The sequence below is a fragment of the Aquarana catesbeiana genome, linkage group LG08 (genome assembly GCF_042186555.1).
Source record: "Aquarana catesbeiana isolate 2022-GZ linkage group LG08, ASM4218655v1, whole genome shotgun sequence".
Classification (NCBI taxonomy): Eukaryota; Metazoa; Chordata; class Amphibia; order Anura; family Ranidae; genus Aquarana; species Aquarana catesbeiana.
Window position 1 is genome coordinate 76,895,064 of NC_133331.1, and position 18,499 is coordinate 76,913,562.

Sequence of the window (18,499 nt, forward strand, 5' to 3'; positions counted from 1 at the left end):
GACGTGTACTAAACCCCCTTAGCCACCCTGGCTTTGGCCAATTACGGCTCTCTGTACAGACGGCGCTGTGATTGGCCAAGCATGCGGTTCATAGTGCATGCTTGGCCAATCATCAGCCAGCAATGCACTGCGATGCCGCAGTGAATTATGGGCCATGACGCGCCACTCGAATTTGGCGTGAATGGCCCATATCATTCGTAATTCGGTGAACGACCGAACACAGGATGTTCGAGTCGAACATGGGTTTGACTCGAACACGAAGCTCATCCCTACTCTGCAGCAATGCTGTCAGCACTCATACGTCTATCTTCCAAAGACAACCTCTGGATATGACACTGAGCACGTGAACTCAACTTCTTTGGCCGACCATGGCGAGGCCTGTTCTGAGTGGAACCTGTCCTGTTAAACCACTGCATGGTCTTGGCCACCGTGCTGCAGCTCAGTTTCAGGGTCTTGGCAATCTTCTTATAGCCTAGGCCACCTTTATGTGGAGCAACAGTTCTTTTTTTCAGATCCTCAGAGAGTTCTTTGCCATGAGGTGCCATGTTGAACTTCTAGTGACCAGTATGAGAGAGTGAGAGCGAAAACACCTAATTTAACACTCCTGCTCCCCTTTCACACCTGAGACCTTATAACACTAACAAGTCACATGACATCGGAGAGTGAAAATGGCTAATTGGGCTCAATTTGGACATTTTCACTTAAGGGTGTACTCACTTTTGTTGCCAGCAGTTTAGACATTAATTACTGTTTGTTGAGTTATTTTGAGGGGACAGCAAATTTACACTGTTATACATGCTGTACACTCACTACTTTACATTGTAGCAAAGTGTCATTTCTTCAGTGTTGTCACATGAAAACATATAATAAAATATTTACAAAAATGTGAGGGGTGTACTCACTATTGTGAGATACTGTATATACTCTGCATTCAGTGTAGCCTATATCTACAGTGCATTCGGTGGTGTATACTTTCTAATGCACTTCAGGTGGTGTACACGGTATCTAATACAGTGTAGTGTGGTGTTGCAAAACAAAAAATACATCGAGCCACCGAGGAGAGGCAGATGCTCACAGGCCACTAAAAGAGGGTAAGCAGCCTCTGTGTCTACAGTTAACAGTGGTGGACGAGGACATGGTGCATCCTCTGCAGGTGGCCATGGGGCACTCTTGTCCTTTTTTGCTGCTGCTGGTCGTTTTATTGAGCCACAACATGCAGAAGAGTTGGTGGAGTAGATAACAAAGCTCTCCTCATCCTCCTCATCCTCTGTCGCCCAAGCTCAGAGTAGTTTGCCTTCCAACGCAGCTGCCAAAGCAGCCTATTCCAACCGCTCCTTGTCCACAGTCACTCCTTTCATAGCCCCACCATCGTGCACGGGGTAGTCCCCAGAATTATTCGACCACAGTGTCTGTTATATGCTTTAAAGTAGAACCCCATATCGAAATATGTAAAAAAAATCTAAATTTTATTAGGAGCATATAAAAAGGAGACACCGCCCTATTAAAATGGCATGTCAACATATGTATTACAGAAGTATCCTATAAATTGTAGACAGTACCCTCACAGCATCAACTATGCCCAGAAGGCTGTCATTTTTTTTTTTAACAGAAAGAAGGCTGTCATTTTAAGAGAAGAATGGTCAGCGCAAATTAGTTCCTTGATAACTCCCGACATGTTTTGGAACTGTAGTCCTTCAAGAGGCAGCTGGGCTCTGTAGTCCCATGCGCTGTGTCTCCAACTACAGCATACGTTGTCCTCAGCAAACCATCAGGGATATGTACAAAATGGAAAAGAGAGTAATATAGCGTAATTCTTTTCTTTATTGTATAAAACCAAAGTATTCTAGAATTTTACACTCACGTATAAAAACGTTAAAAACAGCGTTAAAGCCGGAACTGGAAGTAGCCAACGGCTTGTGTCTCACCGGCCAAAAATGACGTCACCACCCGTGGTCAACTGATGCGTTTCGTCCGCCCACCAGACGTTTTCAAAATATTTCACTGTGTGATGTGATGAGTTAATATATAGTGGTCGACCCCTCCCACCCACACCTATTCTAAACTTGTTGGTTAGGAGTGACATCACATCCTCTTCCTGTATCTGGTTAAAGGTGTAGCAGATTTCACCTCCACCAGTACATCCGTATCGGTACACCCAAATGTTAGGAAGTAAGTGAGAAGTGAGAGATTGCAAATAACTGAAACATCCTGTTGATTTAGGGGAGATGTATACAAAGGTAGATGTATAAATGAATTCATAAATTGTATTAAATAGAATAAAATAAATTAAACTAAGAACTACATGATTAATATATATGGTTTGTTAACCCAATACGCTTATTAAATTGTGGACTAACACCATCTAGAGGACAAAATAGGAATCCATTAATGTGATGATAATAATGAACAATAGTCTTCCAAATAAAGATGACAATATCTAAATAATGAATAATAACTAAATTGATCAATACTGTGGACCTTTTATGCATGCATGAGGTAGATATGTAAATAAATTCTAGAAAGCACTCCCATCATAAAACACCAACCATTATGAAAACTGTTCGGCCCAGATGCCCCTTGGACATAACTGCCTCGACACACCCACGGGTTCCATAATGGTTGCTGAACATTAGGTATAAATTCACAATTGACTAATAGTTTGATATGAAACAATTCATACCCATCTCTATACTTAACCCCCTAGGCATTAATGTACCTATCTGATATATCCATCTTAATTCATTTTGGGAAATAGCTCTTCTCATATTAGTACCCCTCCAGTGTCTATCCACCCTATCTACCAGAATCAGTTGTTTTCAAAATTTCAGTTGTCTAGGGTCTCTATTATGTTGAAGTCTGAAATGGTTGAACAGACTATGGTAACAGAATCCTTTTCTTATGTTGTTAATATGTACATTTAATCTAATTTTTCATTGTCTTATCGTTTTTCCAATGTACTGCAGGCCGCAACTACACTCCAAAAGGTAAGTAGCATGTGTGGTGTCACATGATATGAAAGTTTTTATGTCATCAATTTTTCCAGTAGTATTAGATTGGAAACTGGTAGTTTTTCTTTTCCTGTTGATAGAGCATGTTCTGTATATCATGCATCTGCCACAACTGAAAAAAACATCCCTATGTAAGAAGGTGACATTCTTTTTTGGGGGGTTCCAGTACATTCATAACCGACTTATTTCTACGGGTAGGTGGTCTCCTATAGACAAAATGAGCTTGATGCCCGAGGATTTTTGATTAGTATAGGATCCCTTTTTAGTATTGGCTAGTGTTTTTTCATGGCCTTTTCTATTTGTTTGAATTGTTTACTAAACACTTTGCTAAAATTTATTTCATAAGGATTACCGGAGAAAGTGATCTCATATTTGTTGACATTGATTCTTTCCAAAAATTGTTTTAAAGTTTCTTCTGTTCCCTCCCATAAAATAAAGACATCAACAATATACCTTTTAAACATTCTTAGTTGGTTAGCTTCTTGGTTTTTAAATGTGTCCTCGTGCCCCCACTTGCTCATAAAAATATTAGCAACAGTGGGAACGAACTTGGCTCCCTTTGTAACTCCCTTTTGTGCATAAAAGTTTTTATTATGCATAAGAATGTTTAAAAGGTATATTGATGATGTTTTTATTTAATTACAAGGAACAGAAGAAACTTTGAAACTATTTTTGGAAAGCATCAATGTCAACAAATAAGAGATCACTTTCTCTGGTACATATAGTTAGAATTTGGTACATTTTTTGGATCTAGAAATATTTGTTGAAGGCACCCATCTTCACACACGTACACACACTAAAAAAGACACTGACAGGAATGGCTACATCCCTGTCAAAAGTAGTCATCGTGCTAAATGGCTATGGCTTAATGGTATCCCCAAGGGACAGATTATGCATATCAGAAGAAACTGTAACTCAATGCAGGATTTTAATAAACAAACTGAACTTCTGATGGACAGGTTTGAAGAAAAAGGGTACAAAAGAAAAACATTAAATAAAGTCAAAGAGCAGGTCAAAAATATGAACAGAGAGGAACTACTAGAAACAAAAACAAGGGAAGGTAATCCTTATTAAATTAATTTTAGTACAGTGTTTAATAAACAATTCAAACAAATAGAAAAGGCCATGAAAAAACACCGGCCCATACTAAAAAGGGATCCTATACTATTAAAAATCCTCAGGGATCAACCTCATTTTGTCTATAGGAGATCACCTACTCTTAGAAATAAGTTGGTTAGGAATGTACCTGACCCCCCAAAAAAGAATGTCACCTTCTTAGATAGGGATGTTTTTTCAGTTGTGGCAGATGCATGATATGCAGAACATGCTCTATCAACAAGAAAAGAAAAACTACCAGTTTCCAATCTAATACTACTGGAAAAATTTATGACATAAAAACTTTCATATCATGTGACACCACACGTTACCTTTTGGAGTGTAGTTGTGGCCTGCAGTACATTGTAGGAATGATGAGACCATTAAAAATTAGATTAAGAGAACATATTAACAACATAAGAAAAATATTCCATCACCATAGCCTGTCCAACCATTTCAGACTTCAGCATAATAGAGACCCTAGACAACTGAAATTGTGTGAGATAAATAGGGTGGATAGACGCTGGAGAGGTACCAATACGAGAAGAGCTATTTCCCAAAATGAATCAAGATTGATATATCAGATGGGTACATTAATGCCTAGGTGGTTAAATGTAGAGATGGATATGAATGGTTTCATATCAAACTATTAGTCAATTGTGAATTTATACCTAATGTTCAGCAACCATTGTGGAACCTGTGGGTGTGTCGAAACAGTTATGTCCAAGGGGCATCTGGGCCGAACACAATTTTCATAATGGTTGGTGTTTTATGATGATAGGAGTGGTTTCTAGAATTTATTTACATATCTACCTCATTCATGCGTAAAAGGTCCACAGTATTGATCAATCAATTTAGTAGTTATTCATTATTTAGATATTGTCATCTTTATTTGGAAGACTAATAATGTTCATTATTATCATCACATTAATGGATTCCTATTTTGTCCTCTAGATGGTGCTAGTCCACAATTTAATAATCGTATTGGGTTAACAGACCATATATAGTTAATTTTATTTTATTTGTATTTAATACAATTTATGAATTCATTTATACATCTACCTTTGTATACATCTCCCCTAAATCGACAGGATATTTAAGTTATTTGCAATCTCTCACTTTAGTTCCTAACATTTGGGTGTACCGATATGGATGTACTGGTGGAGGTGAAGTCTGCTACACCTTTAACCAGGTACAAGAAGAAGATGTGATGTCACCCCTAACCAATGAGTCATTTAAAATAGCTGTGGGTGGGAGGGGTCAACCCCTATATATTGACACATCACACCACCCAGCGATATTCTTTGAAAACGTCTGGTGGGTGGCAAAAAACGTGTCAGTTGACCATGGGTGATGACGTCATTTCGGGCCGGTGAGACGCAAGCTGTTGGCTACCTCCGGTTTCGGCTTTAACGTATTTTTAACGTTTTTATATGTGAGTGTAAAATTCTGGAATATTTTGGTTTTATACAATAAAAAACAGAATTGCGCTATATTACTCTTCGCCGTTTTGTCCATATCCCTGATGTTTTTCTGAGGACAAGGTATGCTGTAGTTGGAGAGACAGCGCGTGGGACTACAGAGCCCAGCTGCCTCTTTAATGTTTGGGTGCTTTCCTATGTGAATCTCGGATCTCTTAGACCCCTTTCACACCGAGGGCGTTTTGCAGGCGCTATAGCATTAAAAATAGCGCCTACAATCCGCCCTCAAACAGCTGCTCCATTGTTTCTAGTGTGAAAGCCCGAGGGCTTTCACACTGGAGCGATGCGTTGGCAGGACATCAGGAAAAGTCCTGCCAGCAGCTTCTTTGGAGCGGTGAAGGAGCGGTGTGTTTATCGCTCCTCCACCGCTGCTCCCCATTGAAATCAATGGGGCACTCCTTGGATACTGTCGGCAAAACGCCGCTATTGCTGAGGACAACACACGTTGCAGTTGGAGACCTAGTGCGTGACTACAGCTACAGATCCCAACCACCCTCTCAAGCGTTTATGACTTCTGTCATGGGAGTCCTGAATCTCTCGTGAATGAGAGGGCACACAGAGGGGAGCACGGATTGCACAGATAATAACTTAAGGCTGTATTGCATATTTTTTGAAGTTCACAAACTTTAGAATTTTAATTTAGATTTTTTTATGGACTTTAATATTGCACATTGATTATGATATGTTAATTGTATTATGAATTTATATATGGTTTTCATGGCAATTATTTATTAGCATAAGCACGGGGTAGTGCTTTTATTTTGAACACATAAATACCTAAGTTTGTAGACTTATAATTAGTGTGTTGTCATTGGCTTTAACAGTTTCTTGTCGTTTACAGCCCTTATGGAAGCACAGTACTAAACCTGACCACACCAGATAGTATAACAAAGTTTGACACTGATGCCTTTTGCTTGGGAAAGTCCGGTTTTGGGGCGATGAGTAATGTTATGCTCACTACCTTCAAGCCTTACTTCATTGAGTTGACCATGCCTTATTCTGTGGTACAAGGAGAAAAATTTACTATTACAGCACTGGTATATAACTACTTAAAGGAATGCATAATGGTACGTGAACCTGTGATTATCTGTTATGGGGCTTCCTTGGGAAATGGAATATAGAGGGCAGAATGTGTTATTTCCTTTAAATTTTAGTGACATCTGTCTGTCAAAATTGACATTGTCCCTGCTCTGCCTTGCATTATGAGCTTTGCAAATGGTACTTCTTTCTCTTTTCCTTATGCTTTGAGCCAAATTGGTAACATCCAAACTTTGAACAATACCAAGGTGGTCCAACTGGCAGCCCATGGGACCTTTTCTGTGGTGCAAGAGGTTTATTTTATGTAAATTAATGTTGTTAGCAGTCAACGGTACAATTCTTGAAATAGATTTTGCTTAAAACATTGTATGGTTTAGTGATTCTATTATTACTCCAGGCTGTACAGTACACATCCTGATGTCTGCTGTTTCCGTTCACATCCACCAACTGTGTATACTACAGTGCATATCATATAAGTACAGGGAAAACATTTGCACTCTGTTCTTCAAGCATCATTGCGGTTGTAAACCTCCGACTTGAAATATGAACAAAGCATATCCCTCTATAATGTGTACTTTTCTCACTCTGTAACACAAGTGTCATTTATGTTCACTGCTTCGTTCCTCTGCTATCTACATGAGTCACTTCTAATATGTTTTCCTGACACCAAGAGATAAAAAGGTGACAGGGAGGGAGCTCCAGCACTCAGCCTGTGATTGACAGTCTCAACTTTGTTTCTATTTGCAGTGTGAAGGGGGGGGGGTCTCTTTTCCTTCCAATTAGCTCTTAGTTCTCCTCACTGAGTTTTTCAGGGTGTAGTGTAAAATGAGGTCCCCTCCCCCTACTTTCTCAAAGCTCGAACAGGCTGTATAAGTTCTGCACTTTTCACGGTTGTAGATGAGAAAAGACTGCAGATAAACAGGTACAACTTATGTAGGAGGCTTTGTTTCAACTCTGTGTATCACCTAAGGCCAGTCACTTTACTGGGTATATGTAAGGGTTTACAACCATGTTAATCAATACTTTATTAGTCCAAAACTTTAATAATTAAAACAAATAAAAACTATGCTTGCTACTTAGATAATTTTTTAATGAATCATGTGACCATCAGAGCTCCGCCTATTTATTCCTAAATTCAATTCCAATGATAAATATTAGAACAATTAGGAAATACTCTGCTCTTAGTCACAATCCTTGAGCCGCCCCTCATGACCTGCAGGCGTGTCATATGGGGTTGCTTGCTATGTGGAGGAAAGAGGACATTCACCGCTTCCTTTCAAACAATTCAGAGCATTTGCAGATCTAGTGCAAATCACTATCATTAGTGAGGGAACTGGCAGGATCACCAGGCAATTATAACCACACACCACATTTAGAGGAAAAGCGCACACAAGCGGATTACTTTTATGCAGCGGTACCCACCGTAGGAGCTGCTTGAATATTTGTACCCGGGTCTCCCACTGATTAATCCACAGCCAGTTACTGTATTTTCACACAGCCAGGTGCACACACTCTTCCACTCGTTTCTCCAATGACCAGTCTAGGGGATGTGTGTTAATGTTTTATTTGGAGAACTTGGCTAGGAGAAGGGAATTAGTAGGATACAATAAATTAACTATGCACAAGTGAGGATGAATCTCTCTGTAGAACTGTGAAGCACATTATTTGCAGAACCATACAGCATCTGTATGGAAGAACAAGTTCCTATGTAGCAGAAGGAACTCGGTGGACTTTGTATCTTCAAGACACTAGCCAGTGTCCCCTTTAACTCACACACCCAGTATGCTGACCAAGGAGGAGTACCAAGAGGGAGATTTCAGCAACACATATAGTCTTAGGGATCCCTTCAGGGGTCTGTACTCAGAAAATGTCCCGGGACAGCTGGTAGACTCCTTCCAACTTAGACACTCTACAATAGTGACATCAGACCAAATCCGTGGACATCCTCCCTCAATCAGCTTGCACAGGAACCCTGGGCTGTAGCTTTAAGGCTTCAGGCCCACAGGTCAAGTACTTGAGGCTGCATGGCAGCCTATGCTGGGGAGAGGCAGCGGCCTCTGCCCCACCTGAACCTAGAAGTGGGCTGGACTGCAACCCCCAGCCCATGTGCCCTTCAGACTTAAATACAGGCACCCAGCATTACCTGGGGCACATCCCCTTCTAATTGGCTAGGGCTGTATCTACATCCATTTTCTCACCTGCTGGGATTCCTCCCACTGTCCAATATACCTCATTGCTATTGGATCAGTGTGAAACATCAAGACATCATGAGCAGCACCAGAGCACAATGTGCCTGTCTGCTTCTCTGTTAAGCAGAAAAGCCAAAAACTATATTGTCAGAAACCATGAACCAGACCGAGACAGAAGTACAGTAAAATCACACTTGTTTATTAACCACTTCAGCCCCGGAAGGATTTACCCCCTTCCTGACCAGAGCACTTTTTACAATTTGGCACTGCGTCGCTTTAACTGCTAATTGCGCGGTCATGCAATGCTGTACCCAAACAAAATTTGCGTCCTTTTCTTCCCACAAATAGAGCTTTCTTTTGATGGTATTTGATCACCTCTGCCGTTTTTATTTTTTGCGCTATACACGGAAAAAGACCGAAAATTTTGAAAAAAAATGATATTTTCTACTTTTTGTTCTAAAAAAAATCCAATAAACTCAATTTTAGTCATACATTTAGGCCAAAATGTATTCGGCCACATGTCTTTGGTAAAAAAAATGTCAATAAGTGTATATTTATTGGTTTGTGCAAAAGTTATAGCGCCTACAAACTAAGGTACATTTTCTGGAATTTACACAGCCTTTAATTTATGACTGCCTATGTCGTTTCTTGAAGTGCTAAAATGGCAGGGCAGTACAAAACCCCCACAAATGACCCCATTTTGGAAAGTAGACACCCCAAGGAAATTGCTGAGAGGCATGTTGATCCCATTGAATATTCATTTTTTTGTCCCAAGTGATTGAATGACAAAAAAAAAAAAAATTACAAAAAGTTGTCACTAAATGATATATTGCTCACACAGGCCATGGGCATATGTGGAATTGCACCCCAAAATACATTTGGCTGCTTCTCCTGAGTATGAAGATACCACATGTGTGGGACTTTTTGGGAGCCTAGCCGCGTACGGGGCCCCGAAAACCAATCACTGCCTTCAGGATTTCTAAGGGCGTACATTTTTGATTTTACTCCTCACTACCTATCACAGTTTTGAAGGCCATAAAATGCCCAGATGGCATAACCCCCCCCCCCCAAATGACCCCATTTTCAAAAGTAGACACCCCAAGCTATTTGCTTTGAGGCATGTTGAGTCCATGGAATGTTTTATATTTTGACACAAGTTGCGGGAAAGTGACACTTTTTTTTTTTTTTTTTCTGGGCTGATCCCGCTAACGCTGCGTTTTTGGGAACCCTAAACTGCTGGGGACGCTAGTATAGATCTGATCGGATCAGATATTGATCCGTTCAGATACTATACCACTAAGGGAGGCGTATGCTGCGTGCGTGGGTGTTAGCGGTACTGGCGCTAATCTGACGCTGCCTGGGGCGACGCATATCACCGCCGGGCGATCAGGGGGCTAAACCTTTATTCGGTAATAAACGGCGGGTGCCCTGACACTATAAAAAATAAACGAACTAACCAGCGTCAACCGTAACGGTTATACGGTGATCAGTGGTGAAAGGGTTAACTAGGGGGCAATCAGGGGGTTAAAACATTTATTAGATAGTATATGGGGGTCCCTGACGCTATAAAACGCTGACGGCGAACCTAAATATTTACGTCCCTAACTAGTGTCACCAGCGACACTAATACAGCGATCAGAAAAATGATCGCTTAGCGACACTGGTGACGGGGGTAATCAAGGGGTTAAAACTTTATTAGGGGGGGTTAGGGGGGTACCCTAGACCTACAGGGGGCTAACACTCACTGCCCTACCACTTCTAACTGTCATAAACTGACACCATGCAGTAATCAGAAAAAAAAAAAAAAAAAAAATACTGCTTGGTGTCAGTGTGACAGGGAAGGGTGATTGTGGGGGGGTCGGGGGTGTAATGTGTGCCTGGCATGTTCTACTGTGTGTGTGTGTGTGTGTGTGTGTGTATATGTGTTGTGCACTCACATGTCTTCTCTCCTCGGCGCCGGAACGGAAACTGCCGAGCCGAGGAGAGATGACATCACATCCTCTGCCTGTGTGTACTACACACAGGCAGGGGAGGATTCCCATTGGCTGGGAGCGATCGCGAGGGGGGGCCACGATCGGATGGCCTCCCCCTCGCCTCTCAACGCTCCCAGACAAATGCCGACCGCTGCTGGCACCGGGGGGGGGGGGTCCGATTGGACCCCCTGCCCGCGGGAGGCAGATCACGTACGGTTAGGTGATTCTGCCTGCCCGTGCCATTCTGCCGACGTATATCGTCGTTAGGCGGTCGGCAAGTGGTTAATAAAAATAAAAAGGTAACTAGAGCGAGCGTAGTCAAAGCATAGACAGAGTCCAGTAACCGGATCAGGAAGTCAGCCAAGCCAGAGTTCAGTAACCAGATCGGGTAATCAGCCAGGCCAGAAGTCAGGGGAGGAGAGGAACAGCAAGCAGGATAAGGAGCCAGAAGGGATGTCAGCAAAGCCAGTCTTTAAACAGGAACGCAGGAGATGGTTTCTTGTGATGTGACCAAGGCGAAGGCAGGAATGAAGTGAGCTGGAGATCTTTAAGTAGGCGGGACTGACGAGCAGATCCACAACAGCTGGTTAACTGTGGAGAGAGATGAGAGCTGGCAATTAGCCAACAGCTGAGCGGCCAGCTCAGGGAAAGAAGGGCTGAGCCAGCCCTGACATACACTCTCTAGCACCTACCTAGGAGGGTGCTTCATCTACATCCTTGGATAAAATTTCATGTTTTATGTAAAATATTGCTTTAAGTTTTTTGGACACCCGTGACTTGCCCCAACTCCACCTGGAAGGTAAAGCTTTTTCTGTGTGCCTCTTATATTGAATACAACATAAAGTAACTATAATGGAACACCTGTAAGCAGAGCCAAGGTGGAGATAGTTATAAGTATTGCTGTGGTAATGCCTCGATGGTTTATTGGTTTTATATATCTTTACATTTTCAAAGGGAAACTGTCAAAACAGCTGTTATTTGCTAGAGCCAGGCTTCCATTCCCAAGCTGGTGCTGTCACTGAGTGACTCCCAAAAGCTGTGCCAATACCAGGGCAGAATAGGAAGAGGAGATACCAGTGTAAATTTAAGCAACAAAAATATTTTCGTCTACGAAATTAACACTGGTACTGGAGATTTTAGTAGACTAAAATGCAACTAAAATGATTCGAAGGACTAAAATATGACTAAAACCAAAATGGCATTTTAGTCAAAAGACTACAACTAAAACCAAATCAAAATTTGACTGTTGCTGGCCTAAATCTGCAACACATTCCTTCCCAAGCCTATAATAATAGCACATTAAAAGTTTAAGCATGTATTGCACTACCACATGAGAATAAGTAGGGGGCAATCAGCTAAGTAAAATTTTTTAGAGCAGGCCAAACAGTGAAAGATGATTACTAATTGCTATGAATTTGTGTACCTTGGTCAGTGGTCTCATATGAATATTGTAAGTGTTTATTAAAAACACCTAGATATAGTATGCATCAAGAATCCCTTTGCTCTTTTTCTATTTTCCCCTTGCATGGGGTACAGGTGTTTGCCTCGCTGTCTGGTTTGGGGGATCGCTCAGCACTCGAAAACAAGAAACAGACAACGTGTATCTGTGCAGAAGAATCAACCAGCTTCACCTGGAATATGACTGCCACTAATCTAGGTGAGTTGGTCACCAAAAACTTCATGTTTGCTATTAAAAAAAGTTACATTTCATCTTGATGAGATATTGTAAGAATGGGGACGGAGTGAAAAACTGGAATTTTGCCTTGGGGAGGAATGATTAGACTGGCATTTGAATTATTCCTTGAAGGAATGATAAATATTGATGCTGATTTACATACATGTAAAGGGTCAGACCATGCAAAAGCAATACTTTAGTTACAGTTTAGCTGAATGACTGAATCAGTCATGACTTCTTTTTCTGTGGACCTTCTCTCAAAAATCAAAAGTACTGCTCGTCGTCCTCCTTCCCCCCACCTCTAATAGATTAGATTTTTACATTTTTTCTCTACCTATCTTTTGACAGGTATCCACTCCTACTTCCCCAATATTTATGTACTCTACCTAGATATGAATGACAATCACTTGGCCCACCCACCATCCCCACCTTCCCTCTGAGCTGGAGCCCCCAGGACACTAAAACGTCCCACGAGGTTACAGATCCAGTGTGTCAGTGCTGCAGTGCCTTGCACATGTGCATTGGGGAGTCAGCTGTGAGACATCACAAAGTCACAGCTCCTAAATCCAAGATGGCAACACCAAAAAACGGAAGCCTGGCAAAGAATCAACTACGCAGAAGACAGCACTGGACTCTGTGGTGTCTTTTTTAAAAGTTAGCAGCTACAGTATTTGAATTTGACTTTTGATTATAAAATATTTGACTTTTCAATTTTTTTAAAACCAGAGTGAAGTTTCTTTAAAGGAGAAGTATAGCCAAAGCCCGTTTGGCTGTACTTCTCCTATGGATCATAAGAGTGCAATTCGTTTTGCACTCCTGTGACCCGTTTTCAACAGAGCCGGCCGCTCCCTGACCCTCCATAGCTTGGCGCTCCAGTGAGCGTGGAGGAGGCAGAGTGGAGAGCTGCTGATTAACAGTCAGCAGCTCTCTGCTCGGGAAGCTGTCAGAACCGAGCGATTGGCGGTGTTCGATCGCTCGGTTCTCAGTGCAGAGGTGTCGGGGACATCTGGGTAGGTATAAATAAGGAAAAAAACCCAAACCCATACTTCTTTTAATGCTTACGTGTAGTTAAAATAATGGAGACCTATGAATGGAGGGGGCCAGCATATTAGATCTATCAATTTTCTGCCTATACATTCATAGATTCTGTTAAATTTATAGAAGCTGTAGTACAACTTTTATGAATGGAACAGCTGGGCGGAAAGGGCAGGCATAGTTGGGCTCTCTTCATGAGAGTCAGTGGTAGCCCCTCTTAGTTCCTAGGGCATGGACAGAAGAGGATATTTATGAACAGAAGAGGAATCCGCACAAGGGACACATCCTACTAACTGTACATTCAATTTCTTGTTCTGTTAATTTTTTATTTATTTTTTGTTTTTGTTTTAGCGACACTTAGGCCTTAAAGTGATTGTAAATGATCACCTTGTAATACAACCCATCCAGTTTAAAATAGAAATGAAAGGCAACACTTTTGTATAGATATAACAATATATATATATATTAATACCTTTTTTCTCTTTTTTTATAAGTAATCACATTCCCTCTGTTCTCAGCTGCATAAGAGCTGGGGGGGGGGGGGGGGGGGGGGAGCAGAAGCAGCACACTGAGCTTTCCAGTAAATGGCTGTACAGCAGGGTCGTGTCAGGACAAGTCTGATCATTGGAGGAGAGTACACTGAGTTCCCAGCATAGCTAGAGAACGGACCATGTTGTGCTCTCCTGCTTAGTGTGGTCAGTTTTTAATAGGAAAGTAAGGGATCACCAGGAATTTCACATATGGGAAGCAACAGAACAGCATATTTTCTCATACAAGTACATAGTACAGCAGGCACATATCTGGAATATGAAGTGTTGGGGTAACAAACGCATGACATCATCAAGGTCAATAAAAGGCCCATGGCCCTACATTAGATGTGATGACGCAGAGTGACAGCCCACCCCAGTCTGAGGATCACGAAAGTGAAAACGCTTTTTACTCTCCCCTAGACTAAATGAGGGATTAACCCTTGCAGAAGGGGCACTTTTGTTTCCCACTTTCATGTAATTTTCATGTCTTATGTTGAACTGCATTAGGCTATTATTGTTATGTAGTTTGCTAACATGCTCTTTAATGATGAAGAGTACACTGATAACGTGCTATGTGACAAAATGCGTAGGGAAGAGCCACGCACACAGGCTACCAAGCATGTGCAGCCAGCTGTCGGCCATTTCAGTTTCTGAAAGAAGCATTTCCCCTGGCATTTTACATGCTTTTACATCAGTTTATCTATGTGAATGTACTCTTTATCATTAATTTAGCTTTGTTTTATGATATTACACTATGTGGAGCATTCTTTTATTCCATTCCTCCCACTCCCTCTGGCTATTTGCAGCTGCTGACTTTTCATTTTTTTTTTTTTTGTGCGGGAGGCTGGATCCCCTCTTTAAGTCGCGCATTCATTTTGTCATTCACTAACACTGTGATACTGATTACTTGTTTTTAATCATTTATGTTAGTTACTATTTAAGTTTAGTAACACTTTGTTCATTTAAGCGCTGCACTGTTTGTGTTTGTAAGACTGCATTGGATTCAATTTTTGTGTCTTACTGAAGAGTTAAGCTGCTTGTGGACGGTGCCAGGTCAGCTGTCCAGACAGACTGTGTCTAAGGAGGTAAATCAATTCATATAGCGGCTTTTGAAACCAAACAAACACAACCTCGCTGCAATAAAAATGTTCACATTTCCCGGAGTTAGGCTTTAACTTTTTGCATGCTTTATCGCTAGCATTTTCAGAAGGAAGTCTATATTATCAATTTTTTTTTTTAAATTCTGACTTTTAGTTTTTCTTTTTTTGTTGTTAAGGAAACTTGAAAGTCCGTGTAAGCAGTGGTTCATTTCATCTTAAAGGGAAGTGCACAGATCAACCTCCCAACCTGGGCAAAGACTATCAAGAAGATAATATTGAAAAAATACTAGTGGTAAAGGTAACTAAGAATATGTCCCTTCAATCCTATATAATGATTGTTTAAAGTTGTTTGTTTAGCTACAGTTTAATGACATATATATGTAGCAAGGTCCAGGGCCTCCTCTAGTCTAATGAGAACCTTTAGAGCCGAGAACTGTTGACAAACAGAAAAAAAGGCGCCTCTAAGTGCAGAATATCCCTAAAAAGGATTAAAAACACTTACAGGATATAAAAATGAAGGGAGCATTTCACATGCTTATAAGGCAGGTGATCTGGCATCAGGAAGGTCCCAGTGTGTTATAGGTTTCCCAGGGGGGTTGATATGCAACAGCAGGAGATCCCAAGGTGACCAGCAGATGGAAGCCACAAGCTCTGGAACCACTGGTGGAGCAATCGCGCTGTCAGAGTCAGCATGGAATGTGAATCCTGGAAATGACCTCAGTGGGAGGGGACAACAACCAGGGTGGACCGCAAACCGCAAGAAGGTCATCAAAATGGGATGCGTTTCGGAATTGCTGATTGGTTCCGTCTTCAAGCCAATGACTACGGGTTAGCAGAAGCATAGCTTCTTATAATCTGTGGGCGGGCTGTGGGTGGGACTATGGGCAGGAGTGGAAAAAGAATAGTACAATGTTATCCTAGGATTACAATAAACTGTGCTTTTTGGACATAGATGCTGCACAGAGAGGGGCAGGCAGGAAAGCACAAAATGTATCCTTTACACAGGGAGGGAAAACAAGTGTAACAGGACAAAACAGGACATCACAAAATAGACATAAAGGAGGAATACGGAGCTCAGGCTGCCAGTAAAACTATGGATACAGAATGGGACACAGCAGCCAGATTGCACATCGCTACCTAATAGCAAATGCAATATACACAAAAAATGATCAATGTCATATTATATAAAAAAACCACTAAAGTAAGTGATAGAGACTGGATAAAAACATTGTTAAAAAATATATAAGGGAAATAAATTATTGTCCAATGGAGGACATACCTGAGTGAAACAAAGACACTATGATATGAGTGTACATGTGAGGATGATATAGTGAATGAGATAGGGTTTTAAAGTATCACACTGATTTTAAAATCCTCATTTAGCCCTCCAGGAGCCAAAATATTCAAGAAGAAAATCCAGTACATCTCTCTGTGACAGAGCTTTCGAAAATGCTCAGCTGGGGGGAGGTCTGTAGGCATCGCCTTGATAACCCAAACCTTTAGACCATCAGTAGATTTGTTATGATGTTCAAGGTGGTGCCTAGGGACACTATGGATGTCTAGTCCCTCAGTAATAAACTGGTGATGTTCGCCAAACTGCTTTCATAATGGCCTAATAGTTTGCCCCACATAGAAACGACCACAGGGGCATGTCAAACAGTAGACCACGTGGTCAGAGGAGCATGTGTGGAATCCCTTGATATGTTTTACCTTTTACACAGAAGTCCTTTTGATCATGTTTCACAAACCGACAGGTCTTGCAGAAAGGTTTGTAGGCATTGGTACATGCCAGTAATGGCTATAAAGGTGGGAAGAGAATAACCTGGGGGTAGTGGTTTCTTTTTAAGTTTACTTGGTGCCACCTTACTTTTGATATTAGGGGCTTTTCTATAGGCAAACTTGGGCTTGTTGGATAGGGCAGGAAGGAGGTGCTCGTCCTGAAGTAACAAGGGCCAGTGCCTCCGCTCAATACTTTCCATCTGTCTGTGGCGAGAATGAAATTGGGTGATGAATCGCAAGTCATCCGTATTAGCGTCAGTATGAGTTAGAGGATGTGGTAGAAGGGGTGTGTCTTTATAATAGGAATAAGCTGTTTCCGCTATATCAGCTGGGAATCCCTTATCAAGGAATTTATCTTTCAGAATCTTACTCTGGATGTCAGTCACTGCTTCTAGTACAGTTCTTTTTAAGTCTACAGTACTGGCTTTCTGGTATATTGTTAAGCCATTGAGGATGCCATTGACCCCCTCCCTGCCAGTGACATTTATACAGTAATCAGTGGCTATTTTTAGCTCTGATCACTGTATAAATGTCAATGATCCCAAAAAAATGTCACGTGTCCGATCTGTCTGCCGCAATGTAGCAGTCCCGCTAAAAATCGCTGATGACCGCCATTGCTAGTAAGAAAAAAATGAATAATAAAAATGCCATAAATATATTTCCTATTTTGTAGACACTTCAACTTTTGCGCGAACAAATCAATATATGCTTATTGCGATTTTTTTTTTTAACCAAAAATGTGTAGAAGAATACTGTGACAGACCTAGCCAGGACAGAGGCTTTTGGGGAAATGGTGCTCTCTGTGAGCTGTATGCCTGAGGACCCTGGAGGTGGTATTACTTTGGATTCAGCTCCATGTCCCCCCAAGAGACACAGACTCTGGGAACCCTTTATATGCCATATTAGAATAGTGAGTGATTCATACTGTTGGGACTCATACTGTTAGATGCTAATGTCATCAAGTTCAGTCACCTGTTGGTTGTCTGCTATAATGTGTTTATTGTAAATAAGTCTAGCGTGGGCTCTAAGTGTCTTTTCACCCATTGTTGTTTGTGTTACTTAACTCTGCTACTGTGTGAAGCTCGGTGACCACAAGTCTGTCCAAAAAATCATGTCTCAGTTACCTAGGCTGGATAAAGGATTAGATAATTAGCTCATGTTGATTAGGTTAGGTTTTAGTCATCCTGCTGTATATATTTGTGTGAGATCTCAAATAAAAGATTATTCCTGATGTACTCCAAGACTGGTGTTGTCTAGTTCTTGGGGGTTCCTATAGCCAGATCCATTGGACTCGTGTTCCAGGGCTTAGGAAGCGATATACTGACGGAAGCACTCAAGCGGAGTGTAGGGACGTTCCGTCACAAATACATATTGGCCTAAATTGATGAAGAAATTTTTATATTTTGGGGGGATATTTATTATAGCAAAAGGTTAAAAATATTGGATTTATTTGTTAAATTGTCGCTTTTTTTTTGTTTATAGCGCAAACATTAGAAACTGCAGAGGTGATCAAATACCACCAAAAGAAAGCTCTATTTGTGGGGAAAAAAGGACATTATTAGTATTATTATTATACAGGATTTATATAGCGCCAAC

General features: G+C 41.2%; 1 protein-coding gene across 1 annotated transcript in view; it reads left to right on the forward strand.

The window, feature by feature from the left end:
• The window catches only part of LOC141105857 (alpha-2-macroglobulin-like protein 1), a 295,295-nt gene that overhangs the window by 189,355 nt on the left and 87,441 nt on the right, over positions 1-18,499 (forward strand). Inside the window, exons 19-21 of the mRNA XM_073596002.1 lie at positions 6,426-6,651; positions 12,321-12,441; positions 15,301-15,422. Of these exons, the coding sequence (XP_073452103.1) occupies positions 6,426-6,651; positions 12,321-12,441; positions 15,301-15,422 (469 nt within the window). The remainder of the gene's footprint in view (positions 1-6,425; positions 6,652-12,320; positions 12,442-15,300; positions 15,423-18,499) is intronic.